The following is a 17,158-nucleotide window of genomic DNA, read 5'->3' on the forward strand; positions in this document are numbered from 1 at the left end:
CTGCAGGACTTTACCACCCCGACGCATTGGGCAATGTGCCAGACGGTCCAAAGGTGAAAGGAAGCGTCTATAAAGAGACAGCTCCTTCTCCTTGAGAGAGACGGCAGAGTTTGCGTAGGGATTCCCCCAGCAGCTGCAGAATGAGCTCGCGGCCACACCTGGCCACCGCCGGCATCTGTGTCTACCTCTGCCTTGCCGCTGGCCTCGCTGCTGCGCCTGCCTCTTTAGGTGAGAAGCAAACTTTCCGCCTGGCCTGAAAGGCTGATTTGTACAGCGAGGGAGGGGGCTTTTTCAGCTGGAAACCTCTGCTGCTTTGTTGGACGGGTGGGTGTCTTGTCACACTGGATTGGCCCTGAAGCAGCCAGCTAAAGGTAGGGGTGAGTCGAGCTACAGATCCGCTGTCCTGGCCGACGTTTGAAAGAGGGGGAAGCGTCGCCTTGGGAGAGGGGTTTGTCTTTTGGAAGGGGGGGTCTGTGGGGCAGATTTGCTCTCCCTGGGCTAGAGCTGGGGGCACCCACTGCCAACACCTTGTGCCTTGGTGACTGAGTGCCCGGACGCCAGCAGCAAAGCCAGGACGGCACGCCACAAACTGCTGCTGCTTCGCTGCCCGGGCACTGAAATCCTTCTGGTAAAGACAGAACGATGTAGAGGCAGAGCTCACTGGGGCTGGTGGTGCATCCGAACAGTGCATGGGCGGGTGGGGATCCCTCATGTTCCTGAGTTTGATGTAGTAGCAATAGAGTTGACTGGTAAACACAACGGAGACAAGGCCTGGCTTGACAAAGCCCTGGCTGGGATGATTTCGTTGGGATTGGTCCTGCTTTGAGCAGGGAGTTGGACTAGATACCTCCTGAGGTCCCTTCCAACCCTGATAGTTTATGATCTATTAAGCCCATCTGGCCATTCTACAGTGCTCCCCAGCATGCTGAGGGGTCTAGCTGCAAATTCTTTCCTTGTTTGCCCTGCTGTGGTAGCCGGGTTGGTCCCAGGATATGAGAGAGACAAGGTGGGGGCGGGGGGGGAGAATCTCTTTTATTGGCCCTTCTGCTGGGGGAAGGGACCAGCTTTCTTGCATTGAGCTGAAGAAGTCATCTGGGGAGCTCGAAAGCTGGTGCCTTCCCCCAACAGAAGATGGGCCAATAAAAGAGACAGACACACACACACACTCACACCTCTCTCTTGTAATTCTCTCCTTGGTAGAGACGGAGAAACAGCTCTTGCTTTCTGGGCAGGTTCTGGAGGTGAACAGCGTGGAAGGGGTTAGTTGAGTCCGTCAATAGCTATTTGCTTGTTACGGAATCTAACGGGTCACCGGGGTTGTTCGCAGCCATCAACAAACAGCAGTTTCCTCTGCTGGTTGTGTGACACCCGCTGTCCTTTCCTGGAACATCCGTCAATCCTTTCGGGGCCTTCACGTGCTATTGAAGTATGGGGCTTTCCTGGAGCGTGTGCCATGGGAAAACAGGTCCCGTCCCACCGCTTGTCGGGTTGTCCGGAGGCAGGCAAGACCCTTGTCTGGAGCAGCAGGGCTGTCTTTGGGCGTTTACCCGCTGGGCTGTTAAGATCGGGGTTTTGAATCACTTGGCTCGTGCCATCTTCGGAGGAGGGGGCTTTCCAATAACGGGTCTCCAACGCCCCCTGCTCTCTGGAGCCCGCTGCCACCTTAGTCCAGCTCAAACTCCCCTGCCCCCCCCCCTTCTGGCAACAGAAATTACTGCACAACCCCAGTGCGGGTACTGGGTCCTGAGCCTGCCTGAGCCCCCTGCCCGGGCGGTGGGGCTCTGAATTTGGCCCTGGGTCCCAGCAAGTCAAAGCCAGCCCTGGCGACCCCATTGAAATGGGGTCATGACCCACTTTGGGGTCCCGAACCACAGTCTGAGAACCGCTGTGCATGGCGGGGCAGCCAGCCAGCGCGGACGCTGGTCCCGCCCCCAGGTCAGCGCGGCGCCAGGAATCCGCAGGGGAGGGGGGACGTCTGTCTAGAGAGTTGCTGGGCGCCTGTCTTGCGCTGAAAGCCTGTTGGGATGTGTCTGGGATGGGCCGGCGCAGGTGGGGCTGAACGGGGCTCCAGACTGTTCCCCCAAACAGTGCAATGGGCCGTGCTCCCCCACCCTGCCCCGGCAGCTGGTCACACCCACCAGTGGGGGGTAGGGGAGCACTGGAGGGCAGGGCAGGGCTAGCCACGGAGCTGCCGTGGAGGTGCCTTGGGGCAGAGACTCCTGCCCTCGGACAGGGTTTTAAAAAGCACCTCAGAGAGCTGGGGGTGCAGGGCCTGTTGACAGCGAATGAGATTGGGCCTAGTGACTAGGGCTCTGGACTGGGAGGTAGGAGACCTGACTCGACCACTGGGCTGCCAGGTGACCTTGGGCAAGTCGCTGCCCCATTCTGTGCCTCAGTTTCCCTATTGTACGGGGATCATCCTTTGGGAATTGTGCCCCTGGTCAGTGTCCCCACATGGGTTGTAGGCCAGAGTGGCTGGGCAGGGTGACGGGGTCCAGCTGGGGGTTCAGTTCAGCCCCTCATGTGTAGCTGCTTTGCAGGGAGGTGAAAGGCCTTTCTCTGAGCCCTCCCCTGACCCCCTCCAGCACAGCTCTCCCGCTGCCCTGGCACGGTCCCCTCGGGGGGAGCTCTGTTCTCAGGTGATCACCCTGATATGCACCAGGGTCCCCACGCCCCCTTGGCTGGTGCCGCACGGAGGCTGCTGTCTGTTGGTCGCTGAGGTGGGGGGGCCGGCGGGCAGCGGGTGTGGGCATGCACTGGAGCTCTTGGAAGTGCTGGACTGGGCAAGAGACAGGAGGCGGGCGGCTCCGGGTTTGGGAAGAGGGCGGGGGGACCTAGCGGGTCTTGTTTGATGAACCCGGAGCGAGGAGGGGTCGCTCTGCAGATCCCCTCCCCCCCGGGTCGGTGTCTCTCCTGAGCGCCGGGCAGCAGCCCGGACGCTATCTGCCTCTGTGATGAGGGTGATGTGGCATGGGCACGTACAGCCGGTGAGCGTCATCCCAGCCCCCCAACCCCACCCCCTCCACTCCAGCAGCTTTTCTCCCCCGGCCCAGCGCATAGTGTCTCATTCATCACCGGCCGAATGATCCAGCGGCTGCAGGGAGCCACAGGTCGTGTGGCCAGCATCCGTCTGTGTTACGCCCCAATCTGTCTTTCCCGCTGCAGCCGGGCTGCTGAAATGCTGCAGGGACGGGCGCTGGGGAATTGAAAACCCGGGGCTGGGGAACGGGAGGGGAGGGGAGTTGCCAGGGCAGATTATTTAAGGCTCTTGGGAGATGCTGGGCCAGATTCTCCACTGGCGTAAACTGGCGTGGCTCCAGGAGGTGTGTGACAGTTGGCATCAGCCAGGAATTTGGCCCAGTGAAAAGCCCCAAATTAGGGGGGGGGGAAAAAAAAAAAAAGAGAGAGACAAACAGTTTATGTAGGGCCTAGACAAAATCAAATTCATGTGCTCTCTGGCTCCCCCTGCAGGCTGTGTTGATTAACGCAACCACCTGTGCTGGTGCGTAAGGAGGGGGTTGTCCATTGTTTAACTGAGAGGGAGCAGTACATCGCGCTGGCACTTGAGCCTCATCTAGAGGTGGAGATGAGGGCCCCCATGGCGAGGGGGTGGGGGCGTAATCCCCCCCCCCCCCCCGTACTGTGCGAGCCGGCCCCTCGGCTGAGCCCCGCATGGTGGAAAACGGTGCCGGAGGCTGGCCTGATCAAAGCCCCGTTGGCAGCATTTGCTCTTTAAATCTCCCCACGGGAACCTGCCTGTAAAATCCTGCCCCTGCTGTGGGTCATGCCACCCGCAGGGCAGCCCCAAACGGGGAGGAAGCACCGAATTCCCAGCCCCACTCTGGGTGATTCCGAGCACCAAGGGGGTCAACGTTCAAGGAAACCCGGCACAGCTCGTGCTCTAGAGGGCGCTGTTTGACCTGTGTTGCCCTGATTCTTTAATGGCACAAGGAGCCCTGGGTGGGGCTGGAAGACACAGGATCTGGGCTTTTCCCTGCGTTCCAGCTCCCAGGAGGTAGAAACATTGCGGGGGACCAGATCTCCCATAATGTCAGCGCCGCGGACGACACGCTGCGCCCAAATCTCATGCAAAACCCCCAGTGAACTCGTGTGCCTGGGCACCGCTGCACCCTCTGCTGGATGGAACCAGAACTGCTCAGCTGTGTGACATAGACCCCGTACTGCAAGCAGCTCAGGTTGATTCTCCGCTGGCCGGAGCAGTCTCCCCCAGGAAGGTGCAAGTGGCCCTGGTGTGAAGCAGGGTGACAGTGATGGGTGGGCTGTGCTGACGATCCAGACCCTGAGCGAGGGGTTCCCGGGGCTTGGGTTGCTGTAGGAGGCGGCTGTGGGCACATGGCCTGTCCCCAGGGGGTGCCCGGTTAACTGCCAGGAGCAGGGCTGTGCTGGAGGGGTGGGGGAGCGCTTCCCAGCAGCTAGACACCGGCTTAGCAGGATCAGTGGCTAAAATCCTCATCCGTCTCGGAAAGACCTGGAGCTGTCTGTCCTGGGGGACATTGCCCGGACTCCCATCCCCATGGGAAGGCCCCCCCATTCTGAAGCAGGCTGCGTCGGTCACGCTGGCTGCTGTCCGCTCTCCCAGCCCGGATGGGGTGTGCCGTGGCTCGGCTGAGCAGGGTGATGTGGCAGGTGCCCGCTCACCTGCAGCTCACCCGCCCCCTGCTCTGGGTAGGAGGGCACGCTGTGTCCAGGCCCTGACCCCCGCGCCCTCCCTGCCTTTCAGAGGACGAGAAGGCCCCCGCCTACTGGAATGAGAGAGCCAGGAGGACACTGGAGTCGGCGCTGACCCTGGCACCCGTGACCCGCCGTGCCAAGAACATGATTCTCTTCCTGGGCGACGGTGAGTGCAGTGCCCACCTGCTGGCACTGGGTCCCTCCCGCTTCTAATCTGCCTTTGCCCACCAAGCCTAGCCTGGTGCCCCCCGGGGCCGGGTACCCGGCCATCCCCAGCCCGGGGCTCCCTGAGGGAACAGGGGGTCTCTGTTTCCAGCCACTCGCTGGCCCTCGCAGAGTTTGGTTTGCAGCAGGAACCTGCCCCCCGCGCTGGGCATGGGGCAGCGTTAGCTGACAGGGCGCGGGTGCCCGGGGAAGGGCCCTGGGGTGAATGCTCCAGGCTCAGCCTGATCGCTCTTCCCTGCCGGCTGGTAGCCGAGGGAGCAGCGATTGCGGCTTCTCTGCCCCTAGATGGCGGCAAGGCCTGGCCGGGAGGGCTCCTCTCCCCATGGCGCATCCGGCCAGGGGCCCCACCCTGTGCCTCAGTGTCCCCAGCAGCGGCCTAGGGATAGCGCTGCCCTGGACAGCGGCTGGGGAGGGTGAAGGTCGCCGGGCATGGCCGTGGCCTGCTGTTTGGAGGGGCTGGGTGCCTGCCGTGGCCACGTGGCTCTCCCCGGGCCGGGGGGAGGCAGTGACCTGGCACGGGGCAGAATCCTGCCAACTCAGGGAGATCCTTCCTGGAGTGAGGGATTGGGGGGCTGCTCCTGTCCTAGCCCCCGGGGACCCCACCATCACAGCTGTAGGACCCCCCCCCAGTTGTCGTCTTTCCTCCTCCCCCCCAACCATGCTCCGTAGCTACTTCAAAGGGCTCTGCCCTCCCCTCCCCTGTTCAGTCCTGCTCTGCCCTCCCCCCCACTTGAATCCTGCCGCGCTCTGCCCTCCCCCACCCCGCTTCAGTCCCACTGTACCATCCCTCCCCCTCCCTTCCCCCCTTCAGCCCTGCCCTGCTCTGCCCTCCCCTCCTCTGACCTCGGCTGCTCCCTCCCTGGGTGCTGCTTGATGCCCCGTGGCCCACCTGCATTTCTGCAAAACGAGCCCTGGCTGCCGGAGGGGAGGGGTGTGGGCCTGGCTAATGTGGCCGGGGAAGCTCGTATCTCCAGGCGGGGGCTGCCTGGGCAAGGGCTGTGTCAGGGGAATGCGGGGGCTCTGCGCGGTAGCCCCCGGCCTGCACGGAGAGCGCTGCCTCACCCGCTCCAGGCCCAGTGCCCGCTGGCCCCGTGACCTGCCCAGAGGAGAGGGATCCTCGCACGGGGATGGGCTCTGCTGGGCATCTCCCCCCTGCTTTCACTAGTGGGAACAGTGGCTCCCACCGGCCCCAGAGGCAGATCAGCGGCGCCCCCCGCTGGCCGATCCAGGAGCAGCAGGGACTGGCTCCGGGCTGCGGCCCATTGACTGCCCCCCGTCAGCCCCCGAGGCTGCAGTGCTAATGCTGGGCTGGTGCTGGGCTTGCAGGCATGGGGATCTCCACCATCTCCGCCGCTCGGATCTACAAGGGGCAGCTGGAGGGAGAGCCCGGCGAGGACAGCCGGCTGGCAATGGAGACCTTCCCCTATGTCGCCCTCGCCAAGGTGAGTGCCCGGCCCCAGGAAGGACGGGGCAGAGAGCAGCGGACTCTGGAGCTGGCCCTCAGCAGAGCCCTAGGGCGGCTCTGAACGAGCCTCGGCATCAGGCCAAGCCTAGCCCTCTGCCCACCGGGCTCATGGCTCGGCCCTAGAAGCCCAGGGCCCCCATCCGCCCCATGCTCTGGGAGCTGGCCCATCAGCAAGGGGAAAGTCGCCACACGGCCGTCGGCGCTCCCTGCCCTGGGCAGCTGGTGCGAGGTACGGTGCCCCAGCGCGGGCCAGGGAGGAGGCCGGGGAGGGAGGGTCTAGGGAAGCGGGGTACGGATGAGAGCAGAGCAGGGGGTTGGCAGGGCTGGGGCGAGCGGGGGGTTGGCCTGTGATGCGGTGAGAGCCAGGAGCGGGAGGTGACTTCGGACCCAGACTGCGGGGGTGGAGCTGGCCTGGGGTCACCCCCATGTACTGTGCCCTGCGCCCACAGGCTGGGTTCCCCTGTGGGGTGGGAGCTCGCAGATGGGCCGTGGGCCTCCCCGCTGAGGGTCTGCGTAGCAGCCGGGAGGAGCCCTGCGGGGGTGGGAGGGTCTCAAATCCTCAGGACATCTGGCTCCACCGTTCAGTCCTCCCGCTGGGTGAGACGCCCCCAGCTGCCCGGGAACGCTCCCGGGGCATGGGATGTGCCAGCCGCCCCCAGCGCCTGTTCCCGCCCCCTTGCTGTCTTGCAGACGTACAACGTGGACCGGCAGGTGCCCGACAGCGCGGGCACCGGCACCGCCTACCTGTGCGGGGTGAAGGCCAACGCCAAAACCCTGGGGGTGAGTGCCGCCGCCGTCTACGGCAAATGCAACACCACGTGGGGCAACGAGGTCCACTCCGTCCTGCACCAGGCCAAGCAGTCGGGTAAGAGAGCACCAGGGAGGGTGCCCGCACCATGGGCAGTGCCAGGGAGCTGCCCTGCCAGCACGGGTAGTGCCGCCTGGGCTCTCTCTGACCCAGCCCAGCTTGGGGCACCTTTTGCCCTCCCTGTCTGTTCCCCCTCTCCCGTAGCCATTGGCACGACAGAGCCAGGACTTGCTGGCACCAGCCTGGGCACTGATCACCACCTTCCGCTGCGTGCGGAGGCTGCCCAGCAGAGACCGGCAGTAACCCGCCCTCCCCTCTGTGTGGCAGGCAAGTCGGTGGGCATCGTGACGACCACCCGCGTGCAGCACGCCTCGCCGGGCGCGTCCTATGCCCACGTGGTCAACCGGGAGTGGTACAGCGACGCCGACCTGCCCAAGGAGGCCATCAGGCAGGGCTGCAAAGACATCGCGTACCAGCTGGTGCACAACACAGACATCAACGTGAGCCGCCGGGGGCAAGGGGCCGTGGTGTTGGGGGGCGAAGGGCCCGGGGCATGGAGCGGGCACCTCCCGGCCCTGCAAGGCCATCCCTGTGACGTCCTGGCACGCCGCGGTGTCCGACCCTGCCCGGCTGGGCTGAGCTGAGCTGCACCCGGGTGCTGAGCTCACACCCCAGCAGGCCGGGACGGTTCAGCCTTCGCGTCTGGCTGTTGATTCCCTGCGCCCGGCTGGGGCATTGCGGGGAGGGGAGCAGGGGACAGAGCCGGCTCTTTCCCTGGGGTCCATGGGGGGGTTCACGGGGGGCTCCCCCCGCAGGGATGCTGCATGCCAGCTGCCCCGTCCCCTGCTGCAGCCGGCTCCGTTCATCCCAACGACACAATATTGGCTCTGCTGGCCGCCCCTGAGCCCCGCCCCCACCCCCCGGCAGGGCTCTGCCCCCTTCCCCAGAGCCCGGCCCCCCGGGGGAGGGGGTGCAGTTATGGGGCCCTGCTTTCCTGCTGGGGGGCCTATATCCCACCAGTGGTTTGTCATGGGAGCCTGGATGGGGCTTCCCTGCCCAGCAGGTCCCTGCACTCCCCATGTCGGCCAGAGGGGGCGCTGCCGTGCGGCTGGCTCCCAGCCAGGGCTCTGGTCCGGCCCGTGGGGGTGTCGGGGCGCGTTGGGCTCCGGTGCCGCTGACGGCTGGGCTTCCCGCCCCGGTCTGCAGGTGATTCTGGGCGGTGGGAGGATGTACATGACTCCCCGGAAGACCCCGGACCCCGAGTACCCGACGGACCCAAAGCAGAGCGGGACGAGGAAGGATGGACTTGACCTGGTGGAGAGGTGGCTCAGTGCCAAGGAGGTACCAGCTCTGCCCATGCCCCCAAGCAGAGGGGCAGGGATGGGGGATGGCCCCGAACGCACCCGGCTGGATCGCCTATGGGGCAGTCACACGCTGTGTGCTCCCACGGGCATGCATGTGAACGACATGCTGTGTGGGTGTGGGTGTGGGTGTGACACGCTCCGGCGGGGAGCCCGTACGTGGGGCAGAGATGCACTGGGCGTGGCCTGGCATGGCTGCTCTGGGTGTGCCCCTCGGGCGACTGCCTGAGCCGTGTCTGTTCTGGTGGCAGGGGGCGCGGTACGTCTGGAACAAGGAAGGCCTGGACGCCGTTGATGAGAACTCCACCGACTACCTCCTGGGTAAGGGTGCCGGCCGGGCCGGGGCTGCCCGTGCTCCTTGGCTGGCTGCGGCGGGTAGTGCCGCCCCCTCGCTGCCCGTGCTGTGCCGTTAGCCGGGCTTGTCCGTACAGCAACGTGGGGGAACAAACCCCGGCTGAGCAGGGCACCCCGGGGCTCGGTCCCCCACCGCAGGGAGCTCCCTGGCCCGAGCAGCAGCCCCGCTGCAGGCAGGAGGGGGCTGGCATCCGAGGTCCGTTGGGGACCATCTCATGTAAATTCGCTGCATTCGGGGATCCGCTCAGCCTCTGTGTGGGGCTGGCCCTCAGAGCCGCATGCACCCCACTGCTGGCCCAGGGGCACAGAGCGGGCCAGCCCCTTGGCACTGCCAGCCCCGGCCAGGCTGGGATGCTAGAGAGAGAACGAGCCCCCAGGCGGGCAGGGGGCCGGACTGGTCACAGCTGTCCCAGGGGCTGGGCGGGTGTCAGGCCCGGGTGAATAGTATCTTTCTCCGAGGGCCGGTCCCCCCGCAGCCCCGGTACCGGACAGGCCGGGCCCCCGGGCAGCACTCCGAGGCCCTGACGTTGGTGGCTCATCCCGGCAGGTCTCTTTGAGCCCAAGGACATGAAGTACGAGCTGAACCGCGACACCAGCACGGACCCCTCCATCGTGGAGATGATGGAGAAAGCCATCCGTATCCTGCGCAGGAATCCCCGCGGCTTCTTCCTCTTTGTGGAAGATAAGTTGCCCCGTGGAGCCGGCCCGGCCCGGCCCCTCTCCCCCAGCCTGGCCCCTCCCGCCAGCCGAGAGCGCAGGGACCCCCTCTCGCCCCCGGGCCCAGCCCCACCTGCCGGCCGAGAGCGCCCCCCCCCCCCCCCAGCCCAGCCCCTCCCGCCGGCCGAGAGCGCAGGGACCCCCCCGGGCCCAGCCCCACCTGCCGGCCGAGAGCGCGGCCTCCCACCCCCAGCCCAGCCCCTCCCGCCGGCCGTGCGTTCTGCTGGGGAACGGGGGGGTCGGCAGCGCGCCGGGGGCGAGTTACAAGCCATCCTGTGATTAGGATTGCCAACTTTCTGATTGCAGAAAATCCAACACTAGGGTTACCATATTTTGAGTGTCCAGAAAGAGGACACTCCACGGGGCCCCAGCCCTGCCCCCCGCCCCGCCCCTGCCCCAACTCCACCCCTTCTCCAAAGTCTCCGCCCCCTCCCCTGCTTCCCACGAACATTTGATTTGCGGGAAGCCTGAAGCAGGTAAGGGGTGGGGGGTAGGGGGAGGAGGCGCGGCCCAGTCTGGCCCCCCCGGCGTCTCCAGCCTGGGTCGGCTCGGGCCCTGGAGTGCCGGCCCCGGGCCAGCCCCCGGCCGAGCACCCCCAGCCCGCCCAGCACCGCCAGCCCGGCCCCGGCCCCCGGCTCAGCACCGCCGGCCTGGCCCCGCCCCGGCCCCCGGCTCAGCACCGCTGGCCCGGCCCCCAGCCCAGCACCGCCGGCCCCGCATGTCCCGATTTTCCCGGACATGTCCGGCTTTTGGGGATTTCCCCCCTGTGACAATGCGGTTCTGGCGGAACCCAACTGAGAGTGCCAACTCAGGACAAATTGCTCAAATAGGGCAGTTACAGCCCAAGGCTGGGGTTTTTTCCACCTCTACGGCAAACCAAACCAGCCAGACTAAGAGGACTTCAGTCTCACCCCACTGGCTAACTGCAAGTCTCACAAGCAATCTCCTTAGATACTCCAGTTTCCCAGTATTACCACCAGTACCACTCGTTATGGGGACAAATGGTTATGAAAACCAATACCCCAGTAAAAGAAAAAGGTTCTCCTGATCCCAAAGGACCAAGCCCCAGACCCAGGTCAATATACAAATCAGATCGTACCCACAAATCACGCTGTTGCCAATCCTTTAGAATCTAAAATCTAAAGGTTTATTCATAAAAGGAAAAAGATAGAGATGAGAGTTAGAATTGGTTAAATGGAATCAATTACATACAGTAATGGCAAAGTTCTTGGTTCAGGCTTGCAGCAGCGATGGAATAAACTGCAGGTTCAAATCAAGTCTCTGGAATACATCCCCCGCTGGGATGGGTCCTCAGTCCTTTGTTCAAAGCTTCAGCTTGTAGCAAAGTTCCTCCAGAGGTAAGAAGCAGGATTGAAGACAAGATGGAGATCAGGCATCAGCCTTATATAGTCTTTTCCAGGTGTAAGAACACCTCTTTGTTCTTAAATTACAGCAACATGGAGTCTGGAGTCACATGGGCCAGTCCCTGCATACTTTGCTGAGGTACAAGGCGTATCTGCCTTCTCTCAATGGGTCCATTGTATAGCTGATGGTCCTTAATGGGCCATCAAGCAGGCTAGGCAGAGCTAATCTCAGCTTGTCTGGGATGTCACCCAGCAGCATAGCATAAGTTTGCCATACAGACAGTATAGAGCCAATATTCATAACTTCGACTACAAAACTGATACACACATATAGACAGCATAATCATAACCAGTAAACCATAACCTTGTCCTAGACACCCCATTTGACCCCCTTTATACAAGATTTGGGTGCCACTACAGGACTTTGGTTGCAACAATGATCTATATGGTCCCAGTTTATGTCAATAACGTCACACCCCCGGACGGGGATTTGAAGTCCAAAAAGCCGGACATGTCCGGGAAAATCCGGACGTATGGTAACCCTACCCAACACCCCTGCCTCTGCCCCGCCTCTTCTCCGAGGCCCCGCCCCCACCCACTCCATCCCCACTCCCTCGCTTGCTCTCCCCCACCCTCGCTCACTAGCTCATTTTCACTGGGCTGGGGCAGGGGGTTGGGGTGCGGGAGGGGGTGCAGGCTCCAGGGCGGGGTCAGAAATGGGGGGTGAGGGCTCGAAAACCGGACGCCTGACAACCCTACTGGCGATGCCAGGCAACAAAGCCATGATGTCTGCCCCAGGGGTAGATGCCAGCCCGGTGCCCGGGCAGAGGACTGGAGGGGGGGCTGGGGTTTCCCTGCGGGGGGGGTGAAGGGTGGGGGCGTGATGGGCTCCCTCTCCCTTCTGCACGAGGCAGGATCGACCACGGGCACCACAGCAGCAGAGCCAAGCAGGCACTGAGCGAAGCTGTCATGCTGGACCGGGCCGTGGCCCGCGCCGCCGAGCTGACCGACGCCTCGGAGACCCTCACCGTGGTGACAGCCGACCACTCGCACGTCTTCAGCTTTGGTGGCAGCACGCCCCGCGGCAACAGCATCTTCGGTGAGCGGGGGGCTCCCGGGGGGGTGGAGACCCTCTCTGAGATTCAGTACTCGTAGGTGATAGGGCAAGTACCCTCCCTCCCAGCTCTGCCAGTGCCCCTCCCTCCCGACCTGCAGCCTCCTCTCCCTTCCAGCTCTGCCAGTGCCCCTCCCTCCCGACCCGCAGCCCCCTCTGTCCCCCCCCCAGCTCTGCCAGTGCCCCTCCCTCCCGACCCGCAGCCCCCTCCCTCCCAGCTCTGCCAGTGCCCCTCCCTCCCGACCTGCAGCCCCCTCTCTCCCCCAGCTCTTCCAGTGCTCCTCACTCCCGACCCGCAGCCCCCTCCCTCCAAGCTCTGCCAGTGCCCCTCCCTCCCGACCCGCAGCCCCCTCCCCCCCAGCTCTGCCAGTGCCCCTCCCTCCTGACCCACAGCCTCCTCTCCCTTCCAGCTCTGCCAGTGCCCCTCCCTCCCGACCCGCAGCCCCCTCTGTCCCCCCCAGCTCTGCCAGTGCCCCTCCCTCCTGACCTGCAGCCCCCTCTTTCCCAGCTCTGCCAGTGCTCCTCACTCCCGACCCGCAGCCCCCTCCCTCCCAGCTCTGCCAGTGCCCCTCCCTCCCGACCCGCAGCCCCCTCTCTCCCCCAGCTCTGCCAGTGCCCCTCCCTCCCGACCCGCAGCCCCCTCTCTCCCCCAGCTCTTCCAGTGCCCCTCTCACAACCCACAGCCCCCTCCCTCCCAGCTCTGCCAGTGCCCCTCCCTCCCGACCCGCAGCCCCCTCTCCCTTCCAGCTCTGCCAGTGCCCCTCCCTCCCGACCCGCAGCCCCCTCTCTCCCCCAGCTCTTCCAGTGCCCCTCTCACAACCCACAGCCCCCTCCCTCCCAGCTCTGCCAGTGCCCCTCCCTCCCGACCCGCAGCCCCCTCTCCCTTCCAGCTCTGCCAGTGCCCCTCCCTCCCGACCCGCAGCCCCTTCCCCCCAGCTCTGCCAGCGCCCCTCACTCCCGACCCCCAGCCCCCTCCCCCCAGCTCTGCCAGTGCTCCTCACTCCCAACCCACAGCCCCCTCCCTCCCAGCTCTGCCAGAGCCCCTCACTCCCGACCTGCAGCCCCCTCTGTCCCCCCCCGCTTTGCCAGAGCCCCTCACTCCCGACCCGCAGCCCCCTCCCTCCTAGCTATGCCAGTGCCCCTCCCTCCCGACCTGCAGCCCCCTCTCTCCCAGCTCTGCCAGTGCCCCTCACTCCCGACCCGCAGCCCCCTCCCTCCTAGCTCTGCCAGTGCCCCTCCCTCCCGACCTGCAGCCCCCTCTCTCCCAGCTCTGCCAGTGCCCCTCACTCCCGACCTGCAGCCCCCTCTCTCCCAGCTCTGCCAGTGCTCCTCACTCCCGACCCGCAGCCCCCTCCCTCCCAGCTCTGCCAGTGCCCCTCACTCCTGACCCGCAGCCCCCTCTGTCCCCCCCTGCTTTGCCAGTGCCCCTCCCTCCCGACCTGCAGCCCCCTCTCTCCCACCTCTGCCAGTGCTCCTCACTCCCGACCCGCAGCCCCCTCCCTCCCAGCTCTGCCAGTGCCCCTCCCTCCCGACCCGCAGCCCCCTCTCTCCCAGCTCTGCCAGTGTTCCTCACTCCCGACCCGCAGCCCCCTCTCTCCCAGCTCTGCCAGTGCTCCTCACTCCCGACCCGCAGCCCCCTCCCTCCCAGCTCTGCCAGTGCCCCTCACTCCTGACCCGCAGCCCCCTCTGTCCCCCCCTGCTTTGCCAGTGCCCCTCCCTCCCGACCTGCAGCCCCCTCTCTCCCACCTCTGCCAGTGCTCCTCACTCCCGACCCGCAGCCCCCTCCCTCCCAGCTCTGCCAGTGCCCCTCCCTCCCGACCCGCAGCCCCCTCTCTCCCAGCTCTGCCAGTGTTCCTCACTCCCGACCCGCAGCCCCCTCTCTCCCAGCTCTGCCAGTGCTCCTCACTCCCGACCCGCAGCCCCCTCCCTCCCAGCTCTGCCAGTGCCCCTCCCTCCCGACCCGCAGCCCCCTCTCCCTTCCAGCTCTGCCAGTGCCCCTCCCTCCCGACCCGCAGCCCCCTCCCTCCCAGCTCTGCCAGTGCCCCTCCCTCCCGACCTGCAGCCCCCTCTCTCCCCCAGCTCTTCCAGTGCCCCTCTCACAACCCACAGCCCCCTCCCTCCCAGCTCTGCCAGAGCCCCTCACTCCCGACCTGCAGCCCCCTCTCCCTTCCAGCTCTGCCAGCGCCCCTCACTCCCGACCCGCAGCCCCCTGCTGTCCCAGGCCTGGTATCTCTAAGCCTCAACCCCCCACCCATAGTTGGGCTCTGCTGCGGACACTGAGCTGTGGGTGCCGCCCGGGCATCCAGTTATGGCCATGGCATGTCCAGCGCCCAGCCGGGAGGGGGTTGTGTCAGCCTGGGGCTGCCATCGCGAGCCAGCCGAGGGTCTGCTGACGTCTCCCCGGGTGCGTGACAGGCCTGGCACCCAAGAAGGCTGAGGACAAGCGGCCGTACACCAGCATATTGTACGGGAACGGGCCGGGCTACGCCATCGCGAACGGGAGCCGTCCGGACGTGAGCAGCCTGCCCATCGGTAAGCGCCGCTGCCCGCCCCAGCGGGGCCCAGAATCCGCCTGCCACCAGGGTGCCCGGGGGAGGGTGCTGGGCCCCTCGCTCAGGGAGGTGTATGCCAGCCCCGAGGCACTGGGGAGGAGGCATGGAGGGTCACTTCATCCCGTGCAGCTGAGGGCTGCATTCTGAGAGCGGAAAGCTGGCGGGCGGGGGGGGGAGTGGTCACGGCACCGGGCTTGCCTCAGTCACGCCTGAGCCCACCAGCTCCCGCCACCAGCTCTGGGTCTGGGGAGGCATCGGGAGCTGCTGGGAGACGGTCTCATGACTCACGACCCCTCTGTCCCCCCATCGCCCGCGCAGAGGACAAGGATTACCGGCAGCAGGCGGCCGTGCCCCTGGACACCGAGACCCACGCCGGTGAGGACGTCGCTATAATGGCCAAGGGCCCCATGGCCCACCTCTTCCACGGGGTGCAGGAGCAGAACTACGTGGCCCACGTCCTGGCATACGCTGGCTGCCTGGAGCCCTACCACGCGGGCCCCGAGTGCCCGGCACCGAACGGCAGGTCAGGCAGCCTGGGCCTTGGCCAGCCCCCCAGCCTCCTGCTCCTCGCCCTGGGGGTGGCCTCCCTCCTGCTGAGGATGTGACAGCCGGACATTGATCTCGGCCAGGCCTGGGGGACCCCCCCATGCTCTCTGCTAGCAGAGCAGCCAGCGCCCCCAGGCTGTGGGGCTGGGTCGACCCCGGCCCTCCCCCGGTACCACACGAGAGAGACGCTCTCGCTTGCCCATGTATATAATTTTGTAACAGTCTCCTGCTCTCCCAGCCGCCCCGGAAATAAAATCTGCCGCTGTTTTGTTATTACCCACATCTCTTATTTTGCCAGACGGTTGCCCCCACCCCTCCTGACGGGAGCCACTAGCTCCGGGTACCTCTGTGCCAGGCACTGCAAGGCGTGCAGTATCCTGGCTGTGTGGTACCACAACGCTCCCGGCACCGGCTCCCCCGCGGCACAACGGCTGAGGGGCGTAGAGATGCCAGGTGTCCAGCTTTCGACCGGAACATCCAGTCGAAAAGGGAAACTGGCAGCATCCGGTCAGCACGGCTGACTGGGCAGCTGAAAGTCCGGTTGGCACACAGTTCCCGGGAAGTGGCGGCATGTCCCTCCGGCTCCTAGGCTGGGGGGCGTCCAGAGGCGCTCTGCGCACTGCCCCCGCCTGCAGGCACTGCCCCGAGCCCCGGCTCTGCAGCTCCCATTGGCTGAGAACGGGGTAACCTGTCTGCCCCCCCCGCACACCCTGCTGTACACCGATTTCCTCACCACGGCCCCTCGCTCCAGGGATTGGCCCCCGCCTGGGCAGGTTCTGCATCTCCTCCTCCCAGCCCAGCTCTGCAGGCAGCAGGTGAATCCTGGGGGATGGGGCGGGGGGGGGGGGACACAGGTGGGGCAGGGGTGGGGCCTCTGAGGAAGAGGCTGGGCAGGGGGGTTGCTTTTCAGGGACTAGGAAGTTGGCAACCCTGGGCAGGGGCAGGCGTCGCTTGGCTGGAATCCCCCTGGACATTACAGCACCCCACCCCCCCTGGCACAGTCACGACCCCTCCCCGTTTCTGTAAACGCCCCGGGCGCAACCCATTCACGTGCAGCTCGGCCCTTGGGGCGACACTCGGCACAGCTGGGAAGCCTTTGCCTTTGCTTGGGAAAGGGACCACGTCGGGGCGGGGAGTGGGGGGTGGCACCTCTCGATGTTACCGCTCTGTGGCTGCGACGGCTCCTGTTCCCGCTGGCTCCTGGCTCTCTGCCCAGCTGGGGCTTAGGCCGCAGCCGCGAACCGTGTGGACGCAGCTTAAACAGGCCAAGCTGTGCTTTGTAGCCGGGCAGCGGGACCATTGGCACTGGTAATGGCCCAGCGCTGCCGTCGAGCGGTCTCGGTGCTGGAGGCTTCTGCCCACCCAGCGCTGCCGGTCAGGGATCACTGGCCGGCACCAGCCTGGAGCCCAGCCCTGGTTTCACCGTGCCCGGCGGTGCCCTGGCTGTTTGCCGGGGTCTGTGCCGTGGCGGGGGGCTCCCTGTGGGTAAGCGACAAGGCCCGGGTGGTGGGGTCTAACCCAGCAAGGGAGCCAGTGCCTTGGGCTGGGTGAGATCTCAGCGCAGGGGCTCGGGGCGTTTGCTGTTTCCTCTTCCAGTCTCCGTGGCTGGGTTTGGTGAGTCCCCGCTCAGCGCTGGGGTGGGCAGGCGCCTCCCACCCTCCACCTTCAGCAACGCTCGCCCCCAGCCTGCCTGCTACTCCCCAGCTGGGTCCCCCCACATGCTGGAGGTGCCCCTCACTCCTGACCCGCAGCCCCCTGCTACCCCAGCTCTGTCCATGGGCACCCATCTGCCAGCAGCAGTCCCTGGCCCTGGTGATGTCTGGCCATTTCTCCCGCCTCCTGGGGCAGGCAGCCCATCAGCTCTGCTGCTGTGAGCACCAGGGTCTCCCCCCACCCCCAGCTTCAAGGGGGGAGAAGCTGCTTGGCCTGTAGAATTATTCTTTGGGGGGGGGACTGGAGG

The 17,158-nt window shown here is 65.5% G+C and overlaps 1 protein-coding gene across 2 annotated transcripts; it reads left to right on the plus strand.

Moving 5' to 3' along the window:
- On the plus strand, positions 1-15,474 carry LOC101938013 (intestinal-type alkaline phosphatase 1). 2 transcript variants are annotated; one of them, XM_065557604.1, is made up of 11 exons: positions 1-228; positions 4,742-4,858; positions 6,244-6,359; positions 7,073-7,247; positions 7,518-7,690; positions 8,397-8,531; positions 8,803-8,872; positions 9,453-9,587; positions 11,894-12,085; positions 14,516-14,632; positions 14,971-15,474. In XM_065557604.1, the coding sequence occupies exons 1-11, from the start codon at positions 141-143 to the stop codon at positions 15,255-15,257; spliced, it is 1,605 nt and encodes a 534-aa protein (XP_065413676.1). In that variant the 5' UTR covers positions 1-140; the 3' UTR covers positions 15,258-15,474. The 2 variants fall into 2 exon arrangements, with proteins under 2 accessions (XP_065413676.1, XP_042699861.2); XM_042843927.2 differs by lacking the exon at positions 1-228 and adding an exon at positions 256-371.
- Positions 15,475-17,158: the final 1,684 nt, after the last annotated feature.

The sequence above is a fragment of the Chrysemys picta genome, chromosome 9, assembly GCF_011386835.1.
Source record: "Chrysemys picta bellii isolate R12L10 chromosome 9, ASM1138683v2, whole genome shotgun sequence".
Lineage (NCBI taxonomy): Eukaryota > Metazoa > Chordata > Testudines > Emydidae > Chrysemys > Chrysemys picta.

What these genes read in the sequence shown, in the direction of transcription:
- LOC101938013 (XM_065557604.1), top strand. Translation starts at nt 141, where the DNA reads ATGAGCTCGCGGCCACACCTGGCCACCGCCGGCATCTGTGTCTACCTC. An exon ending in TGCACAACACAGACATCAAC is followed by an intron (nt 7,691 to 8,396) that starts GTGAGCCGCCGG and finishes CCCGGTCTGCAG; the next exon opens with GTGATTCTGGGCGGTGGGAG. An exon ending in GGTGGCTCAGTGCCAAGGAG is followed by an intron (nt 8,532 to 8,802) that starts GTACCAGCTCTG and finishes TTCTGGTGGCAG; the next exon opens with GGGGCGCGGTACGTCTGGAA.